We start from the raw sequence: 11181 nt of genomic DNA on the forward strand, positions 1-11181 counted from the left end.
TACAGACGTTTCCTGCAAGCTGCTGTGTCAGATGGCTGCCCCTCTAGCTATCAGCACACAAAGAAGTTCGTGCATTAGAACAAGCAGCTACACAATGCTAATGGAAACTGTCCTTGCGAAAAGATGCAGGATTCACTGGCCAAAAACCAGTTCTTCAAACAACTTTCAGACCGATCACACGCCACTTCTTCTCACCCACTGACTTCCTGAATCTGCCCCATAGCTCTCATGAGAAGACCCTCTGATCAGTGTTTGATGAGTGGGCCAAAAGACACCCAGCTCGTTAATACATCAGGCACCTCCTGGCTCCAAGACAGGTGTTTACAGGCACATCTCGCCTGGACTATACCCTTAACCACAGTGTCAGCGATGACATCTACACCACAGCTTGTCTCCCAGCTCTGCCAAAGATATAACTTCTGAGTTCAGCTGGCAGCACAATGAATCCTTCTTGCTGTTCCCTATAGTCTGGAGCGCAGGTGACACAGGTAGCCCCACAGGCTCAGGGATGCCTGGTGGCCACTGCCTGGCTTCAGGGATCCCGCTGTAAGGCCAACCTGTTCACTTCGGGAGCAAAGAGGCAGCTTCCCAAAGCAGCGCGGCCACGAAGACACACCCCGTTCAGGGATCCGTGGCCATCGCGGCACAGTCGCCAGAGGCTGCAACATGGAGGCAACGCGGCCGTGGTCCGGTGCTGTCCCACCCTGCCCCGCCGGTCCCAGGGCTGCTCCCGCGGGCAGCACGGCGGGGGCACGGCGGCCGGGGCTCGCCGCGCATCAGCCCTTGCCCGGGGCCGGCCCTCCCCGCCGCCGAGGGGGCGCGGCCCGGCGGGGCAGGGATGCTGCGGGGGCCGCCTCCTCGCCGGCCCCGGCCGTGCCCGGGCTCGCCGCAGCCCCCGCGGCGCGGAGGGGCGGGGCTGGCTCACCTGGGCACGCAGCTCGGCGCCGAGCGGTCGATCTCCCACGTGGCGAAGAGGTTCATGGGCACCGGCACCGGTCCGGGGCCAGCCACCGCCATCGCGGCCGCCGCCCCGCCGGCCGCCACCGGAGGCCCCGCGGCGGGGCCCGACCCGAGCGCGCCGCCCGTCGCCGCCGCCGCCGCCGCCGCCATGGCCGCCATCCCTCCCCGCCGCCGCCGCTGGCGCTGGCGCTGGGGGGCGGCGCGAGCCCCTCGCCTCAGCGCCGGCCTCCGCCCCGGCGCGCGAGCGCGCGCGCCCGCTCGCTCGCTCGCTCGCGGCCCGTGGCCAATCAGAGCGCAGCCGGGGCTCGGGCACGAGCCAACCGGAGCGGGGAGCAAGGGCGGGGACCGGGGCAGGTGGCGAGCGGCCAATCGGAGCCCCCGGGGAGGGAGGCGGGCGCCGAGCGGCCGGGCACCCAATCGGAGGGGCCGGCGGGGCGGGGCCGGCCAATGGGAGCGGCGCCGGGGCCCCGGCGGGGCGGGGGGAGCGCGCGGCGTCGCTCCCCCCACGAACGGCGCCGACCCCGCCACGCAGGAGCGCGCGCAGGGGCGCGGCCGGGCGCGCGCGGTGCGGCCCGGGGCTCGTTCGCGTATCCATCCATCCATCCATCCATCCATCCGTCCGTCCGTCCATCCTTCCGTCCATCCGTCCGTCCATCCATCCATCCATCCGTCCATCCGTCCATCCATCCTTCCGTCCATCCATCCGTCCATCCGTGCATCCTTCCGTCCGTCCATCCGTGACCCCTTCCGTCCCACCACGGCGGGCGATCCCCGGGGCCGGCTCAGAGCCTCGGCCGTGCGTAAGCTGCTGTGCCAGGAGCGGTGGTGGGGACATCCCACTGGAGGTCCCTGCGGGGATGGCGAGCCCATGGAATGCCGCGGGGAAGGGGGGTGCCCTCCGCGGGGTAAGCAGCTAGCGGGCGGGCCTGAGGAGCAACGGGGCAGATAGACCCGCGGACATGGTGGGTTGTAGCTGAAAGGAAACTGAGAGCTTCAAGTGATTGTTTCCTCGAAACCCCTGGGAACTCTAAGGGAACAGGCTGCAGGGAGAGCCAGAGAAATCCACTTCAATCACAATGAACATCTCTCCAGGGGAAACGCAGCTAAAGGAGGAACCTAGTCAGCCAGAAACTGCAAGTGGTGGCTGTGATGAGCAAAGGCCATTTGTGATCTGGGGACCATGCCCAGAGCTTCAACAACTCTGAGGAAGCATCACAGGTTGTAGTGTAGCATGGCTGCAAGGCAGAGCATCCTTAGGGCCAGCACAGTTTGCAGGGACAGGGCTGAGGGCAAGCCTGTGGTACAGCAGCTGGGCAGGTGCATTGCTGTGGTTCTGTTCTAGCAGAAAGCATGAAGGTTCCCCTCCTGGACCTCCCCTCCATCAGGGCCTTAGCAGACGATCTGTCTGAAATGGCGCTGCCTCAAAAAAATTGGAAAGGAACATCAGAATGTCAGAGAAATCAGAAATTAAATCATCAGAGGAGGGTGGTGCTGGTCGAGGACTCCTGATAGGAGGCAGAGATGAACCGAGAGTTGCAGTGCTCTTCATTGAAAACTATCTGAAAGAAATGGCCAGGCTCAATTCACCTAGCAGTGACAGAGTCTTCTGTGGATGCAGTTACTCCTGGCAGACTGTAAAATGTGGCTCATGCCAGTGGAGGAATTAGAATTTGGGAAGTGACAGAGGCACAAACTTGCAAATCAGCCTAAGACATTCCTGGTTTCTACCCTGGATCTTGAGTACAGCACTGATGTTTTCAGAATGTTCTCAGTAAACATTTCAGGGACACTTCCCTGAATACTGATGTCTAGTTTGTAGCCTGTCTTTTGGACCTCTTCTTTTTACTGTGTTTGTCAGTTCTACATTTCCTCTGCTGTTGAGCTTCACGTTTCTTGGTAGCATGCTGGTATTCACATCAGCTCTCAGTTTGACTAGATGAATAATTTGAACCATCATCAAACTCTTACTTCTTGCTCCCTGCCCACCTTCCGAGCCTATTTCTGCATTTGATGAATGGCACGGATCCCAGCAGTTGCTCAGACCTCCTGACTTGCTTACAAAACAGCTTGATTCCTGCTTCGGTGCATTTTCTGTCCTTTAACCAAGTCATTAATGTACTAGAGGACCTTTGCTTTCATCCTTGATAGCCGTGGTTCTCTAAGAACATTTGCTAAGAGATCTTAGCAGAGGCCTTTGTGGAAGTCCAACTGGATCAAGAATGAGCTGCACCTTCATAGCATTCTGCCAATGAGTGTGGAAACCTTGTTTTTGCAGCAGGAGAGAATCACGAAATGGTCATTGGTCTTATCTCAGCATTATCACCCGTCTAGTTAGACCCCAGCTGGCTCAAATAGGTATCACCATGGCCTTTCGCCAAAAGCAGCTGACTGCTCCAGAGAACCTTCCTAGATCTGGGGGCTTGATTCATCCCTAGAAAACCCATTGCAGTCCTTACCCAGGTGTTTGATTTCATCCGTTTTCTTTCCAGTTTCAGTCACCATTTCTGGCTTTTTGTGTGGTACTTTAATAACATTGAGTGCTCCAGGTTTTCAAGGATGCACTCTGTCATAGGTTTACTTTTCCGAAAAAAACAAGCAGGGAATTTTTCTTTCCCCTGCATCATTGTGAAAGAAAGATGTTGAACAGGGGAGGGTGGTTTGGCTAGGGTGATTCACACACACACAAAAGAATTGGCCGACAGCCCACATTCCAGGTTGACAGCCCTCAGAAGATTGGGGGGGGGGAGGTGGTGGGTTTTTTTTTTCTCCTCGGGAAATGGCAGGTCACTCCACTTTTGCCCTGACTCAGGGAGGGGATGTGTGTGGAGTGATTCCGGGGTTTGTTTTGTTTTTCGGCAGGGTCATCTGGCTGCTTCTGGCCCCGGTTCACCTCCGTTCTCCTGCGCCCTGTCCTGCCCCCAGCCCGGATTTGTTCAGATTTCATCGGAGAGGCTTGGACCTTCTGTGAAGGAACCTTTGGGGGGAGTCCTGGTCGGAACCAGCCGCTGACAGCGTGAGTCTGTAGGAAGATCCCCTTTTTCCCCCTTCCCCTTCTCAGTGCGGGGGGAGATCTCCATTTCTGCTTCTCCCGGGGCCGCCACACCGCGACCGCCAGAGCCCAGCAGCAGCCTTTGCCAGCCAACACAGAGCAACTGCAGGCTCTGCTCCTCCAGTGATCCAACAGCACCTCCCGATCGTGGTTAGAATTGCACCAAAAGGCGGAAAGTACTGAACAGTTTGTGGGGTTTTTTTTGTAGGGAACTTTGGCTGCAGAATTATTTAGATGTTTTTGTGTTCTTTTGTTGTTCTGCCAATACACAATGAGGGCTGTTTTCTTTTCTTTCTCCATACTTCCTCAGCTGGAGACTTAATTTCGGATTTACAATTACTTGGAGGGAGGAGCTTGGTCTTCCTCATAACTCATCCTCCTTAGCAAAACACTTCAGTCTCATTAAACTGAGACACCGGAGCACCCCCAGCACCACGGGGTGAGCCCCTCTCAGCTCTGCATTGCCCAGGGCACAGCAGAAGGAGCCTGTGCTGGGCCTGGTACCTGAGAATGGCACAACTATCCCACCGCTCTGGGCTGGGGCTGCTGGCAGCAGGTGCCTGCAGGTTGTGGTGATGAGGGAGAAAACATGGCTTTGAACACAAAAGGTACTCTTATAGCTAAAACCATGACAGCTTGACACAGACCGGCCAAGACTCCCCCCACCTTGTCGATGGGCAAAAGTACGGGAGTGGAGGAGGGACCAGAAGCAGCCAGATGACCTGGCCGAAAACAAAACAAACTCAGAACCTTTCTACACACACACACACTCACTGAGTCAGGGCAAAAGTGGAGTGCCTACTGTTCTGGATATTCCCTCCATTCTGTATTTTTGACAAATACTTCCCTGAACTGACTCTATATTAATTCCTTTTTCCTACTTGTCATGCCCAGTTTCTTTCTTCTCCACTCTGATGTCACCTTCCAACACCTTGCTCACATTAGCCTTTTTCTGTGATGTTAAAACACCTCTTAGCACCCTGTGATCAGCTTACTCAGAAGCTGTTCCCCACTTGTTTGGAGATTTTTTTAATTGCCTTCCTAAAGGATGCCCACCAATTCCAGCCACCTCTTGAACTCTGTGGCCAGATTCTGGGGGCCACAAGCCTCTTTTGGAGCGGTTGAAGCTTTTAGCATGGTCCCCAGGTCACTGCCAGCCTTTCCCCACTGCAGTCATTGCTTGCTATTCCTTGCTGACAAACTTCCTCTGCTTCCTGCAGTTCCCCTTTGAGGATGTTAACCAGACTGAAGGTTGGATTTCTGATGGATTTCTCTGTCTCTCTCCCATCAGCCTTAGAGTGCATTGCTGTCACTGCCCTAGAGGGACTCTTCAGTGACAACAGTGGGGTGCAGGTGTCACAGGCAGCACAGGCCTAAGCTGAAGATGCTTTTCCAGACAGGTCTGGAGCCAGCAGCAGCCAGGGAGCAGCTATGTGCCTGGGAACCCTGGTGTACCCTCTTTGGTTTCCTTCAGTTTTGTCTCTGATACAGCTGCTTCCACATATGAACTCTGGCACCTTGGTTCCAGCATCATGTTTTAGAGAAGCACAAGTATCTGCTCTTGCTCTGGCTCCTTATTTTTATGTGCCTCGTTAAAGCAGTTCTTCACTGCTTCCCACGCAAATGTTGTCACCTCCCGTCCTAGTCTCTAGTGAAGATTCAGGGGTTTTATGATTCCAGCTCACAGATGAATCATCTTATCTTTAGCCCCACTGCTTGGTAGTTACCTCCAGCACCTCTCTCCTACCTCTGTCGTATAGGTACCTCTGTGGTGTCTGACTCCCTGGGCACTCCGTGGACAGAGACCCCTTGCAGCCTGCAAGAGATTGCTCTGATAGCAAGTGAGAACTGGTGCTTCTGCATCCATTAGGAAAGAACTATTTTTTTTCGGCGTCGGCTTGCATTCTTGTGCCTCACAGTGCTCTCCACTGAGGCAGAGTTGCAAGGTTTCATTTTTGGAGGCACGTTGTTTAGGCTGCTTTGTTTCCCTGCTCTTTCAGCCCTCCTGGGGATCGCTGTTTATTCTGGTGCTAGGAGAATGATCCCACAGCCAAACCCTTTACCTTGTTGCACCTCTGTAACCCAGAGCTCTGCTCCCTTCACACAGGCCCTCCACCTGCCTGCATCAGCTAGTCCACACTCAACATAGGACACATGAGCTAAGCCTTGATGCTGGTCCAGTGTCTCCATTTGCCATGGACACTGTAGATGGGATTCATATGTTCTTGGTGCCACCCGAGATGCCCCAGGGCATCAGATACAACAGGAACCTGTGGCTACCCTGTCAGGAACTGATGCAAGGTGAGCTGCATTTCCCCTGACACTCTGTCACTTGCACTTGTCCTCGGTCTGAGGTCTATGCCTGGTTTTGTTCTTAGCCCATCTCCAGAGATCCAAGAGCCTCCCCATCTTCCAAAAATACATATATTTACAATGAGCACTTTAAAGCCAGAAATACACTGCAAAACCTTCCCTGTGTAGCTAAGACCATAATCACTTAGAAGCAAGTTCGGTGTTAAATGCAATAAACTGCTTAAGGCTGATAGAAGAGCATTTGTAGAGAGGTATGTCCGCCAGGGTAAGGGAAACCTTTCGCCTTCCCTGGCTTGGTTTATCTGCACACAAGCACCTGGCTGTGCCAAGCCCAGCTGTACCAGAGCCCTGAGGAGCTGGAGCTCCCACGACCCTGCAGCCCAGCAAGGCGGGGTGCCAGGTCACGGAGGTGTGTGGGTTCCCCTGCTTCCTCCACCAGTGAGGCCCCAGCAAGGAGGGGTCCCGGCCCCAGTCCCTCCTGGAGGGCAGGCATGACCCTTGTCAGCCCAGGCTTCCCTGCGCGCCACAGGTTTTCCTGCTGGGCCGCGGCTGCGAGGGCTCCGTGTCAGGCCGGGGCAGGAGGAGGCCGTGGGGCGGGAGGTTGGCTGGAGAAGGGCGGGGGTGCCGGACGTGGCCCCAGGGCGGGAGCTGGTGGAGAGGGCAAAGGATCAGGAGGGAGCCCCGCCGAGGGGCCCCGGGGGCGGCGGGCAGAGGGGTCCCGGAGCAGGAGGGGCGGCGGGCGGCGCCGGGCCGGCCGGTGAGGCGGGGGCCGCCGCAGTCCCCGCCCGCCGCCCACCGGGAGGGGCCAAGCGCCGTCGCCGCAGAGCCAACGCCGCCGGGCCGCGCCGGGCGATGCCGCGCCGGGCCCGGGGCCGCCTTCGCCGCCGCCCTGCGCCCCGGGGAGCCGCCCGAGGTAAGCGGGACCCCGGGGGAGCCTGCGGGCCGGGCCCCCGCGGCCGGTGGGCAGCGCCCGCCCCCGTGGGCAGGGGGCTCTGGACAGGCGGGGCCGGGGGCGCTCAGGCACCCCGAGGGGACACGGCCCGGCGGGGCGGCCCCACTCGGGCCCCGGGGTGGGCGTCCGTGCAGTGGGGCCGTGCAGAGCCGGGCTTTGGGGTACCCCAAGTGTCTCCGGGGGCTCGGCAAGGCCGTGGAGTGACAGGCGGGTGAGCCCCAGCCGTGTACTGCGCTCCAGATGTGCCACATCCATGAGCTCCCCCCTAGCCCACCGGCCTCTGATCTCTTCTCCCTGAGAGGCACCCGTGTCTGGCAGGTTCAGGCTTGGCTGCCTCCCACAACATGAGAGGATGCTGCTGGGCCCAGGGATGCCCGACTGCGCCGGACACCTGCTTCCTCAGCCAGAAAGCAGGAGTCCAGGTAGCTTATGCCCAGGGCCCTGTGCCATCAGTTTCAGTACCAGGAGCATCCGTGTGCAGAGGTGACCATTAACTGTGCAGTCTCCATCCTGCTCTCAAGCGCTTGCTCCATGGTCAAGTGCCACCCACACACTGCCCACTGGATGACCAGGACGGTGTCCCAGTGCCCTTGCATGGCCCAGGTGTGGCTGAGGCGGGCTCTGTGTGGGCAGCCATCGTGCAGCACTGTGCCACACAGTCATCAGCCCAGTTTCATCCTCCGTTTCATCCGGGGGGCTGGCTCCCCTCCAGAGCAGCTGCTGAGTTGTGCCTGGCGAGGCCCCGACTCTGTCCTCCCTCTCTGCCTCTGACAGCAGCTGCCTGCAGCTGTGCTTGGTCAGGGGGAGGGAGTCTGACAGTCCTGGTGACAGTCCAAGGCAGGCAGGGTCCTTTTGGGGAGGGTGCTTTGCTCTGCCCCAGCCCAGGAAAGCTGAGCATCCTGCCAAAATTGAGGGCCTGTTGCAGAGCTCCTTGTGTCCTGGAGCTGTGGGCTGGTGCTGCTTTTTCTTGCTTTCAGTTTATGGTGTTGGGGCAGGGTGGGAATAGGCAAACAGCTCTAGGCAAAGCTCTTGGGGACCATGAACCTGAAGGAATCTGAATATTAGGCTCATTTCTTCCCTCCCACCCCACAGGACAGCTAGGCTAAAAATAATCCTTCATCTGGTGCTGTGCATGAGAATAAGGAGAATAAAAAGAACAGTCCTGGATCATAGCAGTTAAGGGCTTGCTTGGGTTAAATGCATAGTTGTGGTCTTAAGTGCCTTGGGGAAAAAATATAACCAGTGTCCCCGGACAGAAAGTCCCATGGAAAATAAGGCACATACCTTTCAGGTCAGGCAGAGACTAGCCGTGTGATGAGCTACCAGAAGAAGCAGTGGCATCCCAAGTGCTTGAAGTGTTCCAAGTGTCCAGCCTGTCCCAGTATGTGCAGCCTAGGAACTGGGCTTCAGACATCACGTGCCACCAGGATGCCGTGGTCAGGAGTCTCGGGAGCACTTTGGCTAGAAGTCTGCAGGTTTGGAACAAACCAGGCACGTAGGATGGTTGAAATCTATGAACACAGCCCCCTCCCTTCTTTCAGCCATCCACAGCTGTTGAGGAGAGGGCAGCAGAAGGGGGCCCAAGGGTGAGGATAGGAAATCTCAGCAACTCCCTAACAACCCTGCCTGTTCCTCTGTGCAGGATGGTTCCCCCACCGCCTGTCAGCAAGCCCCACGTGTGCCTCTCCACTGTGCTCATCATGACCAGCCTTGTCCTCATGGATGCCTACTTGGTGGAGCAGAGCCAGGGCTCCAGGAAGTTGGGCATCTGTGTCATGGTGGCAGTGGGTGACTTGTGCTTCCTGCTGGTCCTCCGCTATGTGGCCATCTGGGTCGGGGCAGAGGTAAAGACAGCTAAGCGGGGCTATGCCATGATCCTCTGGTTCCTGTATGTCTTCGTTCTGGAGATCAAAGTCTACTTTGTGTACCAGAATTATAAAGCTGACCGGAAAAGCTTGGATCTCATAGCCCGCAAAGCATTGACCTTGCTGCTCTCCATCTGCATCCCAGCCCTCTACGTGTTGTTGGTGGCCACAGAGCATATGGAGTATGTCAGAACGTTCAAGAAGAAGGAGGATCTCCGCAACCGCCTCTTCTGGGTCATTGTGGACATGCTGGATGTGCTGGACATCCAGGCCAACCTGTGGGAGCCTCAGAAGAAGGGGCTGCCGCTCTGGGCCGAGGGCATCATGTTCTTCTACTGCTACATCTTGCTGCTGGTCCTCCCATGCGTGTCCCTGTGTGAGATCAGCATGCAGGGCATTGGTATCGTGCCGCACCGGATGATGCTGTACCCCATGCTGAGCATGCTCACCGTAAACATCACCACCATCTTCATCCGAGGCAGCAATATGGTCTTCTTCAGGGACGCCCGGGTCTCCAGCATCTTCATGGGCAAAAACATGCTAGCCATTGGGATGAAGGTCTGTATGTTTGTGCAGTACCAGCGGCACCAGCACCACACGCCCCCGGGGCCAGACCTACAGCACAGTGACCCAGCCCAACTGCCCACGGGGCTGCGCAAGTCCCGGGACCAGCCTGCCTGCCCTGAGGAGCTGGCCCGGGACAACACGTGACAAGCCAGCAGGAGCTGCAGCCTGGGCACCACCATGCCTGGCTGTACCTACAAACCAGAGGCAGGCTGCTGAGCTCCCCGCCTGGACAGAGGGCAACGGCCCTGCTCCCTCCCTCCCTGGGCAAAGCTGCTCAGGGCCCCGAGGGTTGCATGGCGAGGGCCCCCTGTAATGGCCTCCATAAGGCTGCAGAGCAGTTTGAGACCACAGCACCACACCAAGTGAAACAGGCAGCAGAGCAGAGGAGGAGGCCAGGGTTGCCTGCCAGGTGTTGTGTCTGGCTGGGGCCAGGCAGCCCTATCTTGTGCCAGGCTCCCCCACCAGTGCTCCCCATACAGCACTGCCCTCTGGCCAGGCAGGGTACCACACAGGGACACAGCAGGTCACCTGCTTTGCTGTTGTGGTTGGCCCTGGCGCTGGTGTGGTCCTTGGTAGCAACCTGATCCCTGCTGAGTAAGCCAAGGTCCCCATGCACAGGCAGCAAGGCCTGGGCCTTCCCCTGCTGTCACCCCTCTCAGTCAGCTGCAGGCCTGGGGGACCCAGAGAGGGGTGACTGTCCTTTTTTGTATCACCCTCTTTGCAATAAAAGACCTGAACCCTGCAGCCTTCTCATGTGTGTGTCCCTGCCAGCAGGCAGATCCTCCACCGCTCCTGTGGGTGCATGTTCCTTGCATGCCTGTAAGTCCAGCTGCAGAGCATGTGGAGAGGCTCCCTCAGTGACCACCTAGGCCTGGGGAGAGCGTCCCAGATACCTGGGTCTGAAGCCATTCCTCCTCGGCCGCATTTGGGAGAGGCGGGTCCTGGTGAGAGTCAGGTGGGCTCTGAGGGTGTCACTGGTGGGGTAGGTGTGGCAGCTTTGTCAGTCACCACTGCATGTGCAACCAGATGCAGTTACATCCACTGCTACCAGTCATGCTCAGGGACACCCACAGCAAGTCCCCACACTCCACCTGGAGGGACACCAGTGCAGGTCTGGCAGGGACACATTACCCAAATCACTTCAGAAACAAGGAAAATGACCGAGCTGCTTGAGGCTGGGAGGCTACAGGAAAGAGCAGCTCCCTGGCAATAGGAGGCTCCGTGGAGATGGTGGAAGCATCTCCTCTTGGAGCTGGTGTTGCCATGCTGCTGCCCGCTCAAATACCCAGTGACACCTCACCAATGGCTGAGTTGGGCAATGACACAGGACTTTCCCTGCTGCGGGGTGCTGGGCCCAGGAGCTGCACCTACAGAGGCCAGCAGGCTCACTCCTCACTACTAACGCGCAGAGCAGAGGCAGGTGACATCCCAGCGAGGATGCTCTCCTTGCAGGCTGTCTGGTTTTAAAACCTCAG

General features: G+C 57.8%; 2 protein-coding genes across 6 annotated transcripts in view; one reads left to right on the forward strand and one right to left on the reverse strand.

Annotated features, from left to right (window-relative positions):
* The window catches only part of LOC126639607 (phosphofurin acidic cluster sorting protein 1-like), a 57497-nt gene extending 56378 nt beyond the window's left edge, over nucleotides 1-1119 (reverse strand). The window contains exon 1 of one of the 2 annotated variants that reach the window (XM_050314594.1): nucleotides 926-1119. In XM_050314594.1, the coding sequence (XP_050170551.1) occupies nucleotides 926-1119 (194 nt within the window). The remainder of the gene's footprint in view (nucleotides 1-925) is intronic. The other variant, XM_050314595.1, reaches the window with a different exon arrangement.
* Nucleotides 1120-1616: 497 nt separating this feature from the next.
* LOC126639664 (transmembrane protein 121-like) lies at nucleotides 1617-10448 on the forward strand. Of its 4 annotated transcripts, XM_050314716.1 has the most exons (3): nucleotides 1617-1865; nucleotides 3820-3973; nucleotides 8917-10448. In XM_050314716.1, exons 1-3 carry the CDS (start codon nucleotides 1829-1831, stop codon nucleotides 9848-9850), a joined length of 1125 nt encoding a protein of 374 aa, XP_050170673.1. In that variant the 5' UTR covers nucleotides 1617-1828; the 3' UTR covers nucleotides 9851-10448. The 4 variants fall into 4 exon arrangements, 3 of the variants coding, with proteins under 3 accessions (XP_050170673.1, XP_050170674.1, XP_050170675.1); XR_007628857.1 differs by lacking the exons at nucleotides 1617-1865; nucleotides 8917-10448 and adding an exon at nucleotides 4076-6760 and having other exon boundaries at nucleotides 3771-3973; XM_050314717.1 differs by lacking the exons at nucleotides 1617-1865; nucleotides 3820-3973 and adding an exon at nucleotides 7138-7235.
* Nucleotides 10449-11181: the final 733 nt, after the last annotated feature.

This window comes from Myiozetetes cayanensis, unplaced genomic scaffold (genome assembly GCF_022539395.1).
Source record: "Myiozetetes cayanensis isolate MyiCay16 unplaced genomic scaffold, myiCay2020 scf2-11, whole genome shotgun sequence".
NCBI classification, from domain to species: Eukaryota; Metazoa; Chordata; class Aves; order Passeriformes; family Tyrannidae; genus Myiozetetes; species Myiozetetes cayanensis.